Source organism: Heptranchias perlo, chromosome 1 (assembly GCF_035084215.1).
Source record: "Heptranchias perlo isolate sHepPer1 chromosome 1, sHepPer1.hap1, whole genome shotgun sequence".
Lineage (NCBI taxonomy): Eukaryota > Metazoa > Chordata > Chondrichthyes > Hexanchiformes > Hexanchidae > Heptranchias > Heptranchias perlo.
In genome coordinates, this window is record NC_090325.1 from 41,150,344 (window position 1) to 41,167,991 (window position 17,648).

At 46.5% G+C, this 17,648-nt stretch overlaps 1 protein-coding gene across 1 annotated transcript in view; it reads right to left on the reverse strand.

Annotated features, from left to right (window-relative positions):
- The window catches only part of LOC137323130 (A disintegrin and metalloproteinase with thrombospondin motifs 12-like), a 556,042-nt gene that overhangs the window by 252,861 nt on the left and 285,533 nt on the right, over positions 1-17,648 (reverse strand). The window contains exon 13 of the mRNA XM_067986912.1: positions 7,684-7,829. Within this exon, the coding sequence (XP_067843013.1) occupies positions 7,684-7,829 (146 nt within the window). The remainder of the gene's footprint in view (positions 1-7,683; positions 7,830-17,648) is intronic.

Genomic DNA, 17,648 nt, shown 5'->3' on the forward strand with positions numbered 1-17,648 from the left:
ATCCGTCGACCATTACCCTTTGCTTCCTGCCACTGAACCAATTTTGGACCCAACTTGCCACTCTCCCTTGGATTCCATGGGCTTGTACTTTTTTGACCAGTCTGCCATGTGGGACCTTGTCAAAAGTCTTGCTAAAATCCATGTAGACTACATCAAATGCACTACCCTCATCAACCCTCCTTGTTACCGCCTCAAAAAATTCAATCAAGTTAGTCAGACATGGGGATGTTCGCTGATGATTGCACAGGGTTCAGTTCCATTTGCAACCCCTCAAACAATGAAGCAGTCCGAGCCCGCATGCAGCAAGACCTGGACAACATCCAGGCTTGGGCTCAAAAGTGGCAAGTAACATTCACGCCAGGAAAGTGCCAGGCAATGGCCATCTCCAACAAGAGACAGTCTAACCACCTCCCCTTGACATTCAACGGCATTACCATCGCTGAATCCCCCACCATCAACATCCTGGGAGTCACCATTAACCAGAAACTTAACTGGACCAGCCATATAAGCACTGTGGCCACAAGAGCAGGCCAGAGGCTGGGTATTCTGCAGCAAGTGACTCACCTCCTGACTCCCCAAAGCCTTTCCACCATCTACAAGGCACAAGTCAGGAGTGTGATGGAATACTCTCCACTTGCCTGGATGAGTGCAGCTCCAACAACACTCAAGAAGCTCGACACCATCCAGGACAAAGCAGCCCACTTGATTGGCACCCCATTCACTACCCTAAACATTCACTCCCTTCACCACTGGCGCACTGTGGCTGCAGTGTGTACCATCCACAGGATGCACTGCAGCAACTCGCCAAGGCTTCTTCGACAGCACCTCCCAAACCCGCGACCTCTACCAACTAGAAGGACGAGAGCAGCAGGTACATGGGAACACCACTACCTGCACGTTCCCCTCCAAGTCACACACCATCCCGATTGGAAATATATCGCCGTTCCTTCATCGTTGCTGGGTCAAAATCCTGGAACTCCCTTCCTAACAGCACTGTGGGAGAACCTTCACCACACGGACTGCAGCGGTTCAAGAAGGCGGCTCACCACCACCTTCTCGAGGGCAATTAGGGATGGGCAATAAATGCCGGTCTCGCCAGCGCCGCCCACAACCCATGAACAAGTAAAAAAAAATACATGCTGACTGTCCTTGATTACTCCATGCCTTTCTAAGTGGCAGTTTTTTCCTGTCCCTCAGAATTGATTCTAATAATTTGCCCACCACCGAGGTTAGACTGACTGGCCTGTAATTACTCGGTCTATCCCTCGCTCCCTTTTTAAACAATGGTACAATGTTAGCAGTCCTCCAATCCTCCGACACCACGCCTGTATTCAATGAGGATTGGAAAATTATGGTCAGAGCCTCCGCTATTTCCTCCTTTGCTTCTTTTAACAGCCTGGGATACATTTCATCCGGCCTTGGTGATTTATTTACATTCAAAGATGCTAATCCCCATATTACTTCCTCTCTCATTAAGTTTATCCCATCCAATATTTCACACTCCTCCTCCTTAACTACAATGTCTGCATTGTCCCTCTCTTTTGTGAAGATGACGCAAGTATTCATTAAGAACCATACGAACATCTTCCGCCTCCACACATAGGTTACCTTTTTGGTCTCTAATAGGCCCTACTCTTTCTTTACTTATTCTCTTGCTTTTAATGCATTTATAAAATATCTTTGGTTTTCCATGATTTTACTTGCCAATACTTTTTCATGCCCTCTCTTTGCTTTCCTGATTTCCTTTTTAATTTCACTCCTGCACTTTTGATACTCCTCTAGGCTTTCTGTAGTATTGAGTTCTCGCTGTCTGACATAAGCTTTCCTTTTCTGCTTTATCTTACCCCATATGCTCCTTGACATCCAGGGGACTCGAGATTTGGCAGCCCCCCCTGCTTTTTCTTTGTGGGAACATGTTTACTCTGCACCCCTTGAATCTTCCCCTTGAATGCCTCCCACTGCTCTGACATTAATTTACCTTTGAGTAGCTGTTTCCAGTCCACTTTTGCTAAATCACTTATTAGTATAGTAAAATTGGCCTTTCCCCAATTGAGAACTTTAACTCCTGTTCCATCTTTATCCTTTTCCATAACAATGCTAAAACTAACTGAATTATGATCACTACCACCAAAATGGATGTCACCAGACGTTTGCGGGGTGCCCCACCCGATGCCCAGGCACTCCAACATACGGCTTATCTCCAAGGCTTCCTCCTCCGCCTTTGTGACGGCCACTATTTGTGGAGGTCCCCCTCCAGTCCTCGCCCTCTCCTTTGCATTTTGTGCTTTCTTCTCCCACGAGGGGAGAACGTACAGACGTGTGAGTGAGTGAGGGTGACGCGGTCACCTGATGGATGCATTGCGTTGGGTCAGGATGAAAATGAAGCAGATGCATCAGAGGGTGACTATCAGACAGATTGATCACCCTGCATCAGGATTGGGGTAAGTGGGAGAGGTGGGTGCACAAATGGGGGGGTGAAGAAGTGCACAGAAAGTGAAAGTAACTTAACAGTGAGCCTTAAGAGGGTGTGAGGAGTGATGTGATGGAGTCGGTTTCGCAGGGCAGTGTCGGGGGGGTGGGGGGGTGGGGGGTAATGTTCACCACAGAATGCAGGTGAATCAGTAGCTGTACTCACTTTTCCGGACCTGGTTAGGTCATTAAATCACTTTCTGCATTGCAGCCACGACCGGGGCACCGTGCTCCTGTTGCTTACTTGTTCTGTCACCTCCAGCCACGCCTTCTTTGTGGCAGAACCAGGTTTCTTCCTCCTGTCTGGCGGGTATAGCACCTCCCTCCTGTTTTTGACAGCGCCCAGTGTCTCCAGGGCGGCATCTGAGAACCTGGGTGCAGGCTTTGCTCCAGGACGTTCCATCATAATTTTCCTCCTTTCTCCGTCAAAATGCATTGTTGGAGTGGCCCTTTAAATAGTGGGCTTTAAACACCTCTTGCGGGTGCGCAGTACGTCTGCTGCACAGCTTGAGGACGCGAAACCCAGAAGTTCAGTTAAGTGGCTTCAATTGAGTCGCGATCGCTTGGGAAAACGCACAAAAAAAATTTCCGGGTTTCCCACCCATTTATTGACCCCCCCCCCCTCCACCCCGCTGAAGTCCCGCCTCATTATCAAAATTTTGGCCATGACTTTTGTTTTAATAATGTCTAAATCTTCTCCCTTTTCTCTCCCTGTCTTTGGAAGGCTTTAATTCCTTGCTGGAGTGTGGTTCCACTGACAATGGCAGCCCCCCACTTGGCCAGATTGTTGCAGAAGCAGAGAGTGGGCAAGTTTCCCACTTCACTTTAACTGCCAGCACCCCCCCGGCCGGTTTCCACTGGACCGGGGTGGGGGTGGGGAATGGGGAGGTTAAAATTCCACCCTCAGTGTGAAGGAGCTGTTCAATTATGTGTTCATCACAGCTGAGCCTGGCCCTGGCCTCGCATACATGCATAATTTCCAGCACGTGCCACCAGATAATAGAAGAGATAAAGAGGTCATTAGAAAGAGGTCAGAAACAAAAACCCTGCCTGCCTTCCCCCCCACTCTCTAACTATGAACTAAATGGCCAGTTACAACACCTCAACTGGTTCCACTTGAGATCAACAAGCCCAGAACTGACTGAGGATCAAACTTGGGACCATTTGCTTTGTATATACTGGGAACTAGCCTTTACCTGCTAGCCCATTGGGGAGAGGGTGTGGGAAAACTCACAAGTTTCAAAATTAAACTTGTTTTGATATTTTGTTTTCAGCTATGACAGCATTCTGCTCTTGAGGGTCCAGTTAGCTGTCATTACACTTAATTGCTTGGCTTTGGGATGGGGGTGTAGCAGGCTGAAATCACTCTCGCAGTTAATGCATCCAACTATAGCACAGAGATACGATATGAGAAGTCACACCAGATGTACTGCTGCTGCTGCCATTTTTAAACAGCACATTTTGATCATTGTTTTGCAGCAAAACAAATTGTGCATTATATTGCAGCCAAATTGTTGTTGGACTACCTTTAAGCTTGTAATTATAGCAAACAGCCAACAGGACATTTGGCATTTCCCTAACATTCAATATGGTCACTATTTGGGGATTATAGCTATGTTGGGGTAGAAATTGGTTCTTGTGCCTGTTTTCCAGGTGGAAATGGAAGCAAAAATTAGTAATTTCACGGGCTATGTCCAGTGCCCTAAGAATGCCTGAAATACGTCTGATGCAATATCAGCCTCAAACAATATTCAGGTGTCCCGAGTGGTAGCCTCGAGCAGGGGATAGGCCCTTTGAATGTGTTAATGAGGTGCCTAATCCCTGGTTAAGGAGCTTTCAATGAAATTGGTCAGTGCTGATCGGAGCAGGCATCGGGCCTGCTCCTTTCAATTTCCTGGTTCCTAATGTGGCCTTAAAGTACATTTCATAGGAACATGGAAACAGGAGTAGGCCATTCAGCCCCTCGTGCCTGCTCTGCCATTTGATAAGATCATGGCTGATCTGTGATCTAGCTCCATATACCTGCCTTTGGCCCATATCCCTTAATATCTTTGGTTGCCAAAAAGCTATCTATCTCACATTTAAATTTAGCAATTGAGCTAGTATCAATTGCTGTTTGCGGAAGAGAGTTCCAAACTTCTACCACCCTTTGTGTGTAGAAATGTTTTCTAATCTCACTCCTGAAAGGTCTGGCTCTAATTTTTAGACTGTGCCCCCTACTCCTAGAATCCCCAACCAGCGGAAATAGTTTCTCTCTATCCGCCCTATCCGTTCCCCTTAATATCTTATAAACTTCGATCAGATCACCCCTTAAACTTCGAAACTCGAGAGAATACAACCCCAATTTGTGTAATCTCTCCTCGTAACTTAATCCTTGAAGTCCGGGTATCATTCTAGTAAACCTATGCTGCACTCCCTCCAAGGCCAATATGTCCTTCCAAAGGTGCAGTGCCCAGAACTGCTCACAGTACTCCAGGTGTGGTCTAACCAGGGTTTTGTATAGCTGCAGCATAACTTCTTCCCCCTTGTACTCTAGTCCTCTAGATATAAAGGCCAGCATTCCATTAGCCTTCTTGATGATTTTCTGCACCTGTTCATGACACTTCAATGATCTATGTACCTGAACCCCTAAGTCCCTTTGGACATCCACTGTTTTTAACTTTTTACCATTTAGAAAGTACCCTGTTCTATCCTTTTTTGATCCAAAGTGGATGACCTCACATTTGTCTACATTGAATTCCATTTGCCACAGTTTTGCCCATTCACCTAATCTATCAATATCCCTTTGTAATTTTATGTTTTCATCCACACTGCTTACAATGCCACCAATCTTTGTGTCATTGGCAAACTTAGATATGAGACTTTCTATGCCTTCATCTAAGTCGTTAATAAATATTGTGAATAATTGAGGCCCCAAGACAGATCCCTGCAGGACTCCACTAGTCACATCCTGCCAATGTGAGTACCTACCCATTATCCCTACTCTCTGTCGCCTTTCGCTCAGCCAATTTCCTAACCAAGTCCGTGCTTTTCCCTCGATTCCATGGGTTTCTAACTTAGCTAACAGTCTCTTATGTGGGACCTTATCAAATGCCTTCTAGAAGTCCATATAAATAACATCCACTGACATTCCCCTGCCCATTACTTTAGTCACCTCTTCAAAAAATTCAATCAGGTTTGTCAGGCACGACCTACCTTTCACAAATCCATGCTGGCTCTCTCTGATTAACTGAAAATTCTCAAGGTGTTCAGTCACCCTATCCTTAATTATAGACTCCAGCATTTTCCCCACAACAGATGTTAGGCTAACTGGTCTATAATTCCCCGGTTTCCCTCTCTCTCCTTTCTTAAAAAGCGGAGTGACAGTTCCTGAATCTAGAGAACTTTGAAAGATTATTGTAAGCAATCTTACAACACCAGGTTATAGTCCACCAGTTTTATTTGAAAATCACAAGCTTTCGGAGCTTACCTCCTTCGTCAGGCAATCACCTGACAAAGGAGGTAAGCTCCAAAAGCTTGTGATTTTCAAATAAAACTGTTGGACAATAACCTGGTGTTGTAAGATTGCTTACATTTGTCCACCCCAGTCCATCACCGGCATCTCCACACTTTGAAAGATTATAGTTAGGGCATCTGCAATCTGCTCACCTAATTCCTTTAAAACCCTGGGATGGAAACCATCTGGTCCTGGGGATTTGTCACTCTTTAGTGCTATTATTTTCTTCATTACTGTTGCTTTACTTATATTAATTTTATCGAGTCCCTGTCCCCGATTCAATATTAGTTTTCTTGGGATTTCCGGCATGCTATCCTCTTTTTCTACTGTAAATACTGACGCAAAGTAATTGTTCACCATGTCCGCCATTTCCCCATTGTCAATGACAATATCCCCACTTTCAGTTTTTAAGGGACCAACACTGCTCCTGACCACCCTCTTTTTCCGAATATAACTATAAAAGTTCTTCGTATTGGTTTTGATATCCTTTGCAAGTTTCTTTTCATACTCTCTTTTTGTAGCTCTTACTATCTGTTTTGTGACCCTTTGTTGATCTTTGAATCTTTCCCATTCACCAGGATCTGTGCCATTTTTTGCCTTTTTGTATGCCCTTTCCTTATGTCTTATACTGTCCCTTACCTCTTTAGTTGTCCATGGCTGTTTTTTTTGGCAAGTAGAGTTCTTGCCCCTTACGGGTATAAACCGGTTCTGTATCTCGTTAAATGTTTCTTTAAACATTTCCCACTGATTATCAGTCGTTTTACCCATTAACAGATTTGCCCAGTTTACTGTGGACAGTCTCTGTCTCACCCCATTGATGTCGGCCTTACCCAAGTCTAGAATCTTAGCAGCTGATTCACTTTTTTCCTTTTCAAACACTACATTGAACTCGATCATGTTATGATCGCCATTGGATAGATGTTCACGTACAGTTAAGCCGTTAACTAAATCTGGTTCATTACTCATTACTAAATCTAGTATGGCTTGCCCCTTGTTGCCTTTAGGACATACTGCTGTAGAAAGCTATCCTGGACACACTCAAGAAATTCACTACCTTTCTGACAGTTGCTAGTCTGCTTTCCCCAATCTATGTGAAGGTTAAAGTCCCCCATTAAGACCACTATGCCTTTGTTACACGCTTGTCTATTCTCTGCATTTATACAATCTAGCACTTCAGAGCTGATGCCAGGGGTCCTATATACAATTCCCACTATCGTCTTAGATCCTTTCCTATTTCTCAATTCAACCCATAAGGTCTCTGTTGAGAAACTGAGAAATTTTAATAAACTTATCTTTATGTGGAGCAGAGGGGATCAGGAGTGTTCCTCCCGGCTCCACAGCACTCCTGCAAGCCATTGACGGTCCATGATTTCCCCACCTCCCGTTCTCCTTCAGCACTCCCAGGACTTATCTGACGGCCTCTGCCAAAGAGGCAGCCAGCGTGCTGCCTCTGGGCCCCCAATTGGCACCTGTAGCTCACTGGCAACCCGCTAATGAGGCTTAAGGCCTCCGGCTTCTGGTGCGCGGTCCCAGTGGGCCACCTACTTCAGGCCCAGAAACAGGCTAAAATGAATTTCCACGCTGAGGTGTATTTTTCTCTCTCTTTGTTCCATTTTGAATCTCAACTTAATTTTTATTCTTATGAAATTGTTCAAGTAAAATGTTTGAGATAATATTCAACATTATTCTTTGATCCCCCTGTTACCCAACATACTCACACTGGATTGCTGCAGTGTCTCTCCGCTGCTTGAACTCCTGCTCCACATGTGCGTGTGCAATGTGACCAGGAACTCCAGGTGCTCCATCCTCCATTAACAGTATCTGGACGATTTCCGACAGTTACACACTCACCATTAAAACACCACTGAAACATAAAGCGAATCGTCTTGTTAGAAGAAAGGCAGGTAGCTGAGGATCAAAGTGAATTGCACAAAGTTTGTGCTACATTACCTGATCGAACTGGACAGTGCACTGAGTTAGATACTGACCGTTTACTTACAGAAAATGGGTACAATTCCAGCCCAGATATCAGGGGTAGATATTGACTTTGTGCAAGTCGGCAGACTCCAACGGAAATAAAAATCAGGAGAGATGTCAAACAGGCTGCCGACTCGCTATCACTCATTTTACACTATCACACAAAGTCAGGATCGACTCCCAGGAGTGAAAGTTTCCTACATGAAATGAGTTTGTGCAGTGTCAGTCCAATGAGCATGGGTATTAAATTGTAGGGGATGATCTTTTGATGCTGAAGCATATAGTTGGTGGCAAAACAGATTGAGCTTTAGTCCACATATAACTGACCTGTGAGTGTCTGATGCAGAGATTTGAGGGTGAATTTTAATCCTGCCCGCCTGGCGGAAATGTTGGGGTCGGGGGGTGGGGTGAGGGTTAAGATGGTGGGAGGCTTGCATCACATTCCCGATGCGATCTCGCCCACCATCATCTTAACTTACCTCAGAAGAGGCAGCGTAGGGCCGCCCGCCCGAGGTAGATCCGCTTTACGTTCAAATACAGTGGCCTGATGATGTATTTGGCGCCAAAACACCATTTTAACTGAAGGGAGGCTTGCATGGGGCCAAACCCAACAGCAGGAGCTGGCAACAGTCAGTGGAAAGGCCAGAAGGTAAGTATATAAATTTATCTTTTCTGCAGATTGGTAGTGTCCCAGGAGAAGCATAAGCACTCCCCCGGGTCCCACAAGGAGTTCTTAGGCTTCCCCAGCCTTGCCTCTCCCTCCCAGCACTGGCAGTGCCTGTGGAAACCTGACCCCCAGCACTAGCTTCATGCCGGGAACCGTTCCCAGAAAGGGTGGTGGTAATCTAGAACTGTCCCCCAGAAGGCTGTAAATGCTGGGTCAATTGAAATATTGTGGACAGAGATCGATAGATTTTATTAGATAAGGATATCAAAGGATATGGATCACAGGAGTTGAGATACAGATCAACCATGATCTAATTGAATGGACTTGAAGGACTGAATGACCTGCTCCTGTTCCTATGTTCCAGGCTTTTGGGCCAGGATAGTTCATTATTGGCTGTTCAATCACCAGAAAGTGGACCGTAAGTGAAGTATTTACAGAACTTCAACAGAACATGAACAGATGAAAAATGAAGAGCACATGAAAAGGAACACTTCCAAAACTAATTTTCAGAGCGACTCAGGGAGACACAAGGCATCTAACTGCAAGCTGCAGGCTCCCATGATGAGTGGCAAGTAAAGACAAAATTAATGATAGGTGTTGGTTTGGATACGCTCAAAATACAGTGGGGCCAAATCTCCTCACCTGTTTCATTAGATTCCTGCCGTAACTCCAGGAAGACCTAGATTTCCCCCACCCCCAGATAACTAGCAGACATTGGAATTTCCAGAAATATGGGGCAGGCGAGCACCCAAAGGGGTGGCAGGTGCCCGCCGGCACAATGCAAACGAGGTGCCTTCCCAGTGAAGCCCAAAACTCTGGCAGGCTCAGTGCTTGAGGTCGCCAGCAGGTCCGATCCCAGCATGACTGCCAGGATCATGACCCGCTGATTCTCAGCTCCAGTATTTCCTGACTGAAATGGCATAAGATTAAAGAAGGGTCACCAGGGAGATCACCAGGCATCTGAGCCACACTGGTAACACCCGCCATTATGCAAAACAGCAATATGTGCAGACCATGCCACGCACAACTTGCTACTAACCAAAGTCAACCACCTCCGCTGCTTCTATGTCAGCAGGAAGCCCATTGCAGAGCGTTACTATCTGCTGCAACAATATCTGCAGCTAATCACAGGCAATGCACTGCCAGTGGCAGCCAAAGTGCTGGTCACACAGCCTGAGTCAGCGTGGTTAGCACTTTGATACCCTTACTTAATAAATTTAATCTATCTCAGTCTAGAACATTTCAATTGACCCAGCATCCACAGCCTTCTGGGGGAGAGTTCTAGATTACCATAATTCTTTCTCACTGAAGAGCAACAGAGTCCGAGAGCGGGAGGAGAGTCCGAGAGATAAGCACAGTTTAAAAGAAGAGTCCCGAGAGCGGGAGGAGAGGCCGAGAGGTGAGCGCAGTGTAAAAGAAAAGTCCTGAGAGCGGGAGGAGAGTCCGAGAGGTGAGCGCAGTGCAAAAGGAGAGTCTGAGAGTGGGAGGAGTGTCCGAGAGGTGAGCACAGTGTAAAAGGAGAGTCTGAGAGTGGGAGGAGAGTCCGAGAGGTGAGCGCAGTGTAAAAGGAGAGTCTGAGAGCGGGAGGAGAGTCCAAGAGGTGAACGCAGTGTAAAAGGAGAGTCTGAGAGTGGGAGGAGAGTCCGAGAGGTGAGCGCAGTGTAAAAGGAGAGTCTGAGAGTGGGAGGAGAGTCCGAGAGGTGAGCGCAGTGTAAAAGGAGAGTCTGAGAGCGGGAGGAGAGTCCAAGAGGTGAACGCAGTGTAAAAGGAGAGTCTGAGAGCGGGAGGAGAGTCCAAGAGGTGAACGCAGTGTAAAAGGAGAGTCTGAGAGCGGGAGGAGAGTCCAAGAGGTGAACGCAGTGTAAAAGGAGAGTCCCGAGAGTGGGAGGAGAGTCCAAGAGGTGAACGCAGTGTAAAAGGAGAGTCTGAGAGCGGGAGGAGAGTCCGAGAGGTGAACGCAGTGTAAAAGGAGAGTCTGAGAGCGGGAGGAGAGTCCGAGAGGTGAACACAGTGTAAAAGGAGAGTCCCGAGAGCGGGAGGAGAGGCCGAGAGGTGAACGCAGTGTAAAAGGAGAGTCTGAGAGCGGGAGGAGAGTCCGAGAGGTGAACGCAGTGTAAAAGGAGAGTCTGAGAGCGGGAGGAGAGTCCGAGAGGTGAACGCAGTGTAAAAGGAGAGTCCAAGAGCTAGAGGAGAGTCCGAGAGGTGAGCGCAGTGTAAGAGGAAAGTCCTGAGAGCGAGAGGAGAATCTGAGAGCGGAAGGAGAGTCCGAAAGTGAGAGGAAAGTCCGAGAGGTGAGCGCAGTGTGAAAGGAGAGTCCGAGAGCGGGAGGAGTGTGCGAGAGGTGAGCGTAGTGTAAAAGGAGAGTCCGAGAGCGGGAGGAGAGTCCGAGAGGTGAGTGCAGTGTAAAAGGAGAATCCGAGAGTGGGAAGAGAGTCTGAGAGGTGAGCGTAGTGTAAATCTAAAGCAAGTCATGGCAGCAGAGCTCGCACCCATGATATGCTCCTCCTGCACTATGTGGGAAGTCATGGACACTACCGGTGTCCCTGGCGACCATGTGTGCAGGAAGTGTGTCCAGCTGCATCTACTGGCTAACCGCATTTCGAAGCTGGAGCTGCGGGTGGATTGACTGTGGAGCATCCGCGATGTTGAGATTATCGTGGATAGCACGTTCAGTGAGGTGGTCACACCACAGGTAAAGATTACGCAGGCAGAAAGGAAATGGGTGACCACCAGGCAGAGTAAAAGGACTAGGCAGGTAGAGCAGGAGTCCCCTGGGGCCATCTCCCTCTCAAACAGATATACCGCTTTGAATACTATTGGGGGAGATGGCTTATCAGGGGAAAGCAGCAAGAGCCAGGTTCGTGGCACCGCGGGTGGCTCTGCTGAACAGGAGGGGAGGAAGAAGAGTGGCAGGGCTATAGTGATAGGGGATTCAATTGTAAGGGGAACAGATAGGCGTTTCTGTGGCCGCAAACGTGACTCCAGGATGGTACGTTACCTCCCTGGTGCTAGGGTCAAGGATGTCACGGAGCGGCTGCAGGGCATTCTGGAGGGGGAGGGTGAATAGCCAGTAGTCGTGGTCCATATCGGTACCAACAACATAGGTAAAAAAAGGGATGAGGTTCTGCAAGGTGAATTTAAGGAGTTAGGAGATAAATTAAAAAGCAGGACCTCAAAGGTAGTGATCTCATGATTAGTACCAGTGCCACGTGCTAGTGAGTACAGGAACAGGAGAATAAACCAGATGGGTGCGTGGCTGCAGGGATGGTGTAGGAGGGAGGGATTTAGATTCCTGGGACATTGGGACCGGATCAGGGGAAGGTGGGACCTGTACAAGTGGGACGGGTTACACCCGAGCAGGATCGGGAGCGATGTCGCGGGGTGTTTGCTAGTGCTGTTGGGGAAGGTTTAAACTCGAATGGCAGGGGGGTGGGAACCTGAGCAGGGAGACAGAGGAGGGGGAAACAAGGAGAGAAACAAAAGACAGAAAGGGAAGAAGCAATAGTGGAAGGCAGAGAAAACAAGGGCAAAAAACAAATAGGGCCACAGTGCAAAATATAACTAAGATGACTAGCAATCGTAAAAAGACAAGTCTAAAGGCCTTGTGTCTTAATGCGCGGAGCATTCGCAATAAGGTAGATGAATTAACAGCACAGATAGATATTAATGGTTATGATATAGTTGCGATGACGGAGACATGGCTGCAGGGTGACCAAGGATGGGAACTGAACATCCAGGGGTATTCAATATTTAAGAAGGACAGGCAAAAAGGAAAGGAGGTGGGGTAGCGTTGTTAGTAAAAGAGGAAAGCAATGCAATAGTGAGGAAGGATATTGGCTCAGAAAATCACGATGTGGAATCTTTATGGGTGGAGCTAAGAAACACCAAGGGGCAGAAAACGTTGATGGGGGTTGTCTATAGGCCCCCAAACAGAAGTGGAGATGTAGGAGAGGGCATTAAACAGGAAATTAGAGACGCTTACAAGGGTACAACTATAATCATGGGTGACTTTAATCTACATATAGACTGGTCAAACCAAATTAGCAATAATACTGTGGGGGAGGAATTCCTGGAGTGTGTACGTGATGGTTTTCCAGATCAATACGTTGAGAAACCAATTAGAGAACAGACGATCCTAGATTGGGTGTTGTGCAATGAGAAAGGATTAATTAACAATCTTGTTGTGTGGGGTCCCTTAGGGAAGAGCGACCATAACATCATAGAATTCCTCATTAAGATGGAGAGTGAAGTAGTTGAATCCGAAACTAGGGTCCTGAATCTAAATAAAGGAAATTACAAAAGTATGAGGTGCGAGTTGGCTATGATAGATTGGGGAACTTTACTAAAAGGGATGACGGTGGATAGGCAATGGCTAATATTTAAAGAACGTGTGCAGGAATTACAACGATTATTCATTCCTGTCTGGCGCAAAAATAAAGCAGGAAAGGTGGCTCAACCGTGGCTTACAAAAGAAATTAGGGATAGTATTAGATCCAAAGAGGAGACATATAAAATTGCCAGAAAAAGCGCAAAGCCTGAGGATTGGGAGCAGTTTACAATTCAGCAAAGGAGGGCAAAGAGATTGATTAAGAGGGGGAAAAATAGAGTATGAGAGTAAACTAACAGGGAACATAAAAACTGACTGTAAAAGTTTCTATAAATATGTCAAGAGAAAAAAGATTAGTGAAGACAAATGTAGTCCCTTACAGTCAGAAATGGGGGAAATTATAATGGGGAACAAAGAAATGGCAGAACAATTAAACACATACTTTGGTTCTGTCTTCACAAAGGAGGACACGAATAACCTGCCAGAAATGTTAGGGAACCAAGGGTCTAGTGAGAGGGAGGAACTGAAGGAAACCAGTATTAATAAAAAAATAGTGCTAGGGAAATTAACGGGGCTAAAGGCTGACAAATCCCCAGGGCCTGATAATCTACATCCCAGAGTACTAAAGGAAGAGGCCCTGGAAATAGTGGATGCATTGATGATCATCTTCCAAAATTCTGTAGACTCTGGAACAGTTCCTACAGATTGGAGGGTGGCAAATGTAACCCCACTATTTAAAAAAGGAGGGAGAGAAAAACCAGGGAATTACTGACCAATTAGCCTAACACCAGTAGTGGGGAAAATGCTAGAGTCTATTATAAAAGATTTGATAACAGAACACTTGGAGGGTATTAACGGGATTGGATAAAGTCAGCATGGGTTTATGAAAGGGAAATCATGCTTAACAAATCTACTGGAGTTTTTTGAGGATGTAACTAGTAGAATAGATAGGGGAGAACCAGTGGATGTGGTGTATTTGGATTTTCAGAAGACTTTTGATAAGGTCCCACACAAGAGGTTAGTGTGCAAAATTAAAGCACATGGGATTGGGGGGAATATACTGGCATGGATTGAGAATTGGTTAACAGACAGGGAACAGAGAGTAGGAATAAACAGGTCTTTTTCCGGGTGGCAGGCAGTGACTAGTGGGGTACCGCAGGGATCAGTGCTTGGGCCCCAGCTATTCACATTATATATCAATGATTTGGATGAGGGAACTAAATGTAACATTTCCAAGTTTGCAGACGACACAAAGCTGGGTTGGAATGTGAGCTGTGAGGAGGATGCAAAGAGGCTCCAATGTGATTTAGACAAGTTGGGTGAATGAGCATGAACATGGCAGATGCAGTATAACGTGGATAAATGTGAGGTTATCCACTTTGGTTGAAAAAACAGAGAGGCAGATTATTATCTGAATGGTGAAAGATTGGGAAAAGGGGAGGTGCAACGAGACCAGTGTGTCCTTATACATCAGTCGCTGAAAGCGAGCATTCAGGTGCAGCAAGCAGTTAGGAAGGCGAATGGTATGTTGGCGTTCATTGCAAGAGGATTTGAGTACAGGAGCAGGGAAGTCTTACTGCAGTTATACAGGGCCTTGGTGAGACCACATCTGGAGTATTGTGTGCAGTTTTGGTCTCCTTATCTGAGGAAGGATGTCCTTGCCATGGAGGAAGTGCAACAAAGGTTTACCAGACTGATTCCTGGGATGGCAGGACTGACGTATGAGGTGAGATTGGGTCGACTAGGCCTTTATTCACTAGAGTTTAGAAGAATGAGAGGTGATCTCATCGAAACATATAAAATTCTAACAGGACTAGACAGACTAGATGCAGGGAGGATGTTCCCGACGGCTGGGGAGTCCAGATCCAAGGGTCACAGTCTCAGGATATGGGGTATGCCATTTAGAACCGAGATGAGGAAAAATTTCTTCACTCAGGGTGGTGAACCTGTGGAATTCTCTACCACTGAAGGCAGTGGAGGCCAAGTCATTAGATGTATTCAAGAAGGAGATAGATATATTTCTTAATGCTAAAGGGTTCAAGGGATATGGGGAAAAAGCAGGAACAGGGTACTGAGTTAGACGATCAGCCATGATCATTTTGAATGGTGTAGCAGGCCCGAAGGGCTGAATGGCCTACTCTTGCTCATATTTTCTATGTTTCTATGTTTCTAGGAGCATGCCATGGTTGCCCAATTTCACCGCACTACTGCATTTATGATAGCACAGGCATTATTAATGGCAGCCATTTTCCCTTTAGTTCTTGCTCCTCCTCAGCTGTGCACTGTGACTCAACCAGCGCTATCTCTCAAGCTAACTGCATCCTCCAAAATGTGTGTATCTGTGCTGGTGTTTGCAAACTTTGATGAGATAGAAAAGCAGGGTGATGTACAGTAGTATTTCCTTGTGCTCGGATACTGGCAGTGTTGGCAGGTTGTTCTTACATTCTTATGACAGAAAAAGAACAGATGTTGGAATTTTGGCTGCAAGAGATATCTTCAAACAGAGCCTGCCTTGCAATATATTGTGTGATGTTTTTGTGCTTGCGTGTATGCCTGCTTGTGTGTGAGTGATTGTGAAGCGATGCAAGGCATAAAAGCAGATGATACCAGTCCTGTGCTTGGGGCAGTTCTGTGGTTTCACGTTTCCCTATTCCCTCCAAGCTTTTGTATGGAAGTGCACCCAGGGTGGTCTCGTCTGAGTGAGTCACGAATTCTCAGTGAGTCATTAACAACACTGGCCTCTGTTCCTGTCTCTGTCTCAGCCCATCTGCTGCTGAAACCCTTGTCCATGCCTTTGTAAGCACCAGATCCAATTCTCTCCTGGCTGCACGCCCGTCATCCACACTCTGTTAACATCAGCTCATCCAATCCTGGGTCCTGTTGGTAGTGTACACAGTCTTGAGCTAGAGCACCACCTCCTGCAGAGCTCTACCCTTTCCTTGCACTCACCTCAAGCAGCAGCAGAGCCACTTCACCAGCTTTCAAACACAAGATCCTCTTCTGGGTTTTGATTTAACTGATTCATATGGTCACAACTATTATGCAACCAGATTAACCTTGCAGGTTTGTGCTTTTGATTTCTGGAAAACTAGTCTTCAAAGTCAATTTTCACCAGCAAAACATCCCAGCAGCAAAAAAAGAATAAACAACAACTTGCATTTAAATAGCTCCATTTGGCATAGTAAAATATCCCAAGGCGCTTCAAAACAAAATTTGACACCGAGCCACATACGGAGATATCAGGGCAGGTGACCAAAAGCTTGGTCGAAGAGATAGGAACATAAGAGATAGCAGCAGGAGTAGGCCATACGGCCCCTTGAGCCTGCTTTCACATTCAATAAGATCATGTTTGATCTTTGATCTTTGACCTCAACTCCACTTTCCCGCCCGATCCCCGTATTCCTTGATTCCCCTCGAGTCCAAAAGTCTATCGAACTCAGCCTTGAATATACTTAACGACTCAGCATCCACAGCCCTCTGGGGTAGAGATCTCCAAGGATTCACAACCCTCTGAGTGATGAAATTCTTCCTTATCTCAGTCTTAAATAGCCGACCCCTGATCCTTTGACTATGGCCCCTAGTTCTAGACTCTCCATCCAGGAGAAACAACCTCTCAGCATCCACCCCATCAAGCCCCTTCAGAATCTTATATGTTTCAATGAGATCACCTCTCATTCTTCTAAACACCAGAGAGTAAAGGCCCATTCTATTCAATGGGTAGGTTTTAAGGAGCGTCTTAAAGGATGGAAAAGAGGTGGAGAGACGGAGAGGTTTAGGGGGGAAATTCCAGAGCTAAGGGCCTAGGCAGCTGAAGGCAAGGCCGCCAATGGTGGAGTGATTAAAATCGGGGATGGGCAAGAAGCCAGAATTGGAGGAGTGCAGAGATCTCGGAGGGTTGTAGGGCTGGAGGAGGTTACTGAGATAGGGAGGGCGAGGATGAGAATTTTAAAACAAGGTGTTGCCGTACCGGGAGCCAATGTAGGTCAGCGAGCACAGGGGTGATGGGTGAACGGGACTTGGTGCGAGTTTGGATTATGGGCAGCAGAATTTTGGATGAGCTCAAGTTTATGGAGGTTGGAAGATGGGAAGCCGGCCAGGAGAACATTGGAATAGTCAAATCTGGAGGTAACAAAGGCATGGATGAGGGTTTTAGCGGCAGATGGGCTGAGGCAGGGGCGGAGAAGGGCAGTGTTACGGAGGTGGAAGTAGGCAGTCTTGATGATGGAGCAGATACAGGGTCGGAAATTCATCTCAGGGTGAAATAGGATGCCAAGGTTGCGAACAGTCTGGTTCAGCCTCAAACAGTGACCAGGGAGAGGGATGGAGCTGGAGGCTAGGGAACGGAGTTTGTGGCAGGGACTGAAGACAATGGCTTCAGTCTTCCCAATATTTAGTTGGAGGAAATTTCTGCTCATCCAGTACTGGATGTTGGATAAGCAGTGTGACAAATCAGAGACAGTGGAGGGGTTGAGAGACATGGTGGTGAGTAGAGCTGGGTGTCGTTAGCATACATGTGGAACCTGACGTGTTTTCGGATGATGTCACCAAGGGGTAGCATGTAGATGAGAAAGAGGAGGGGGCCAAGGATAGATCCTTGTGGGACTCCAGTAATGGTGCAGGAACTGGAAATGAAGCCATTGCAGGTGATTCTCTGGCTACGACTGGATAGATAAGAATGAAATCTGGTGAGCACAGTCCCACCCAGCTGGACA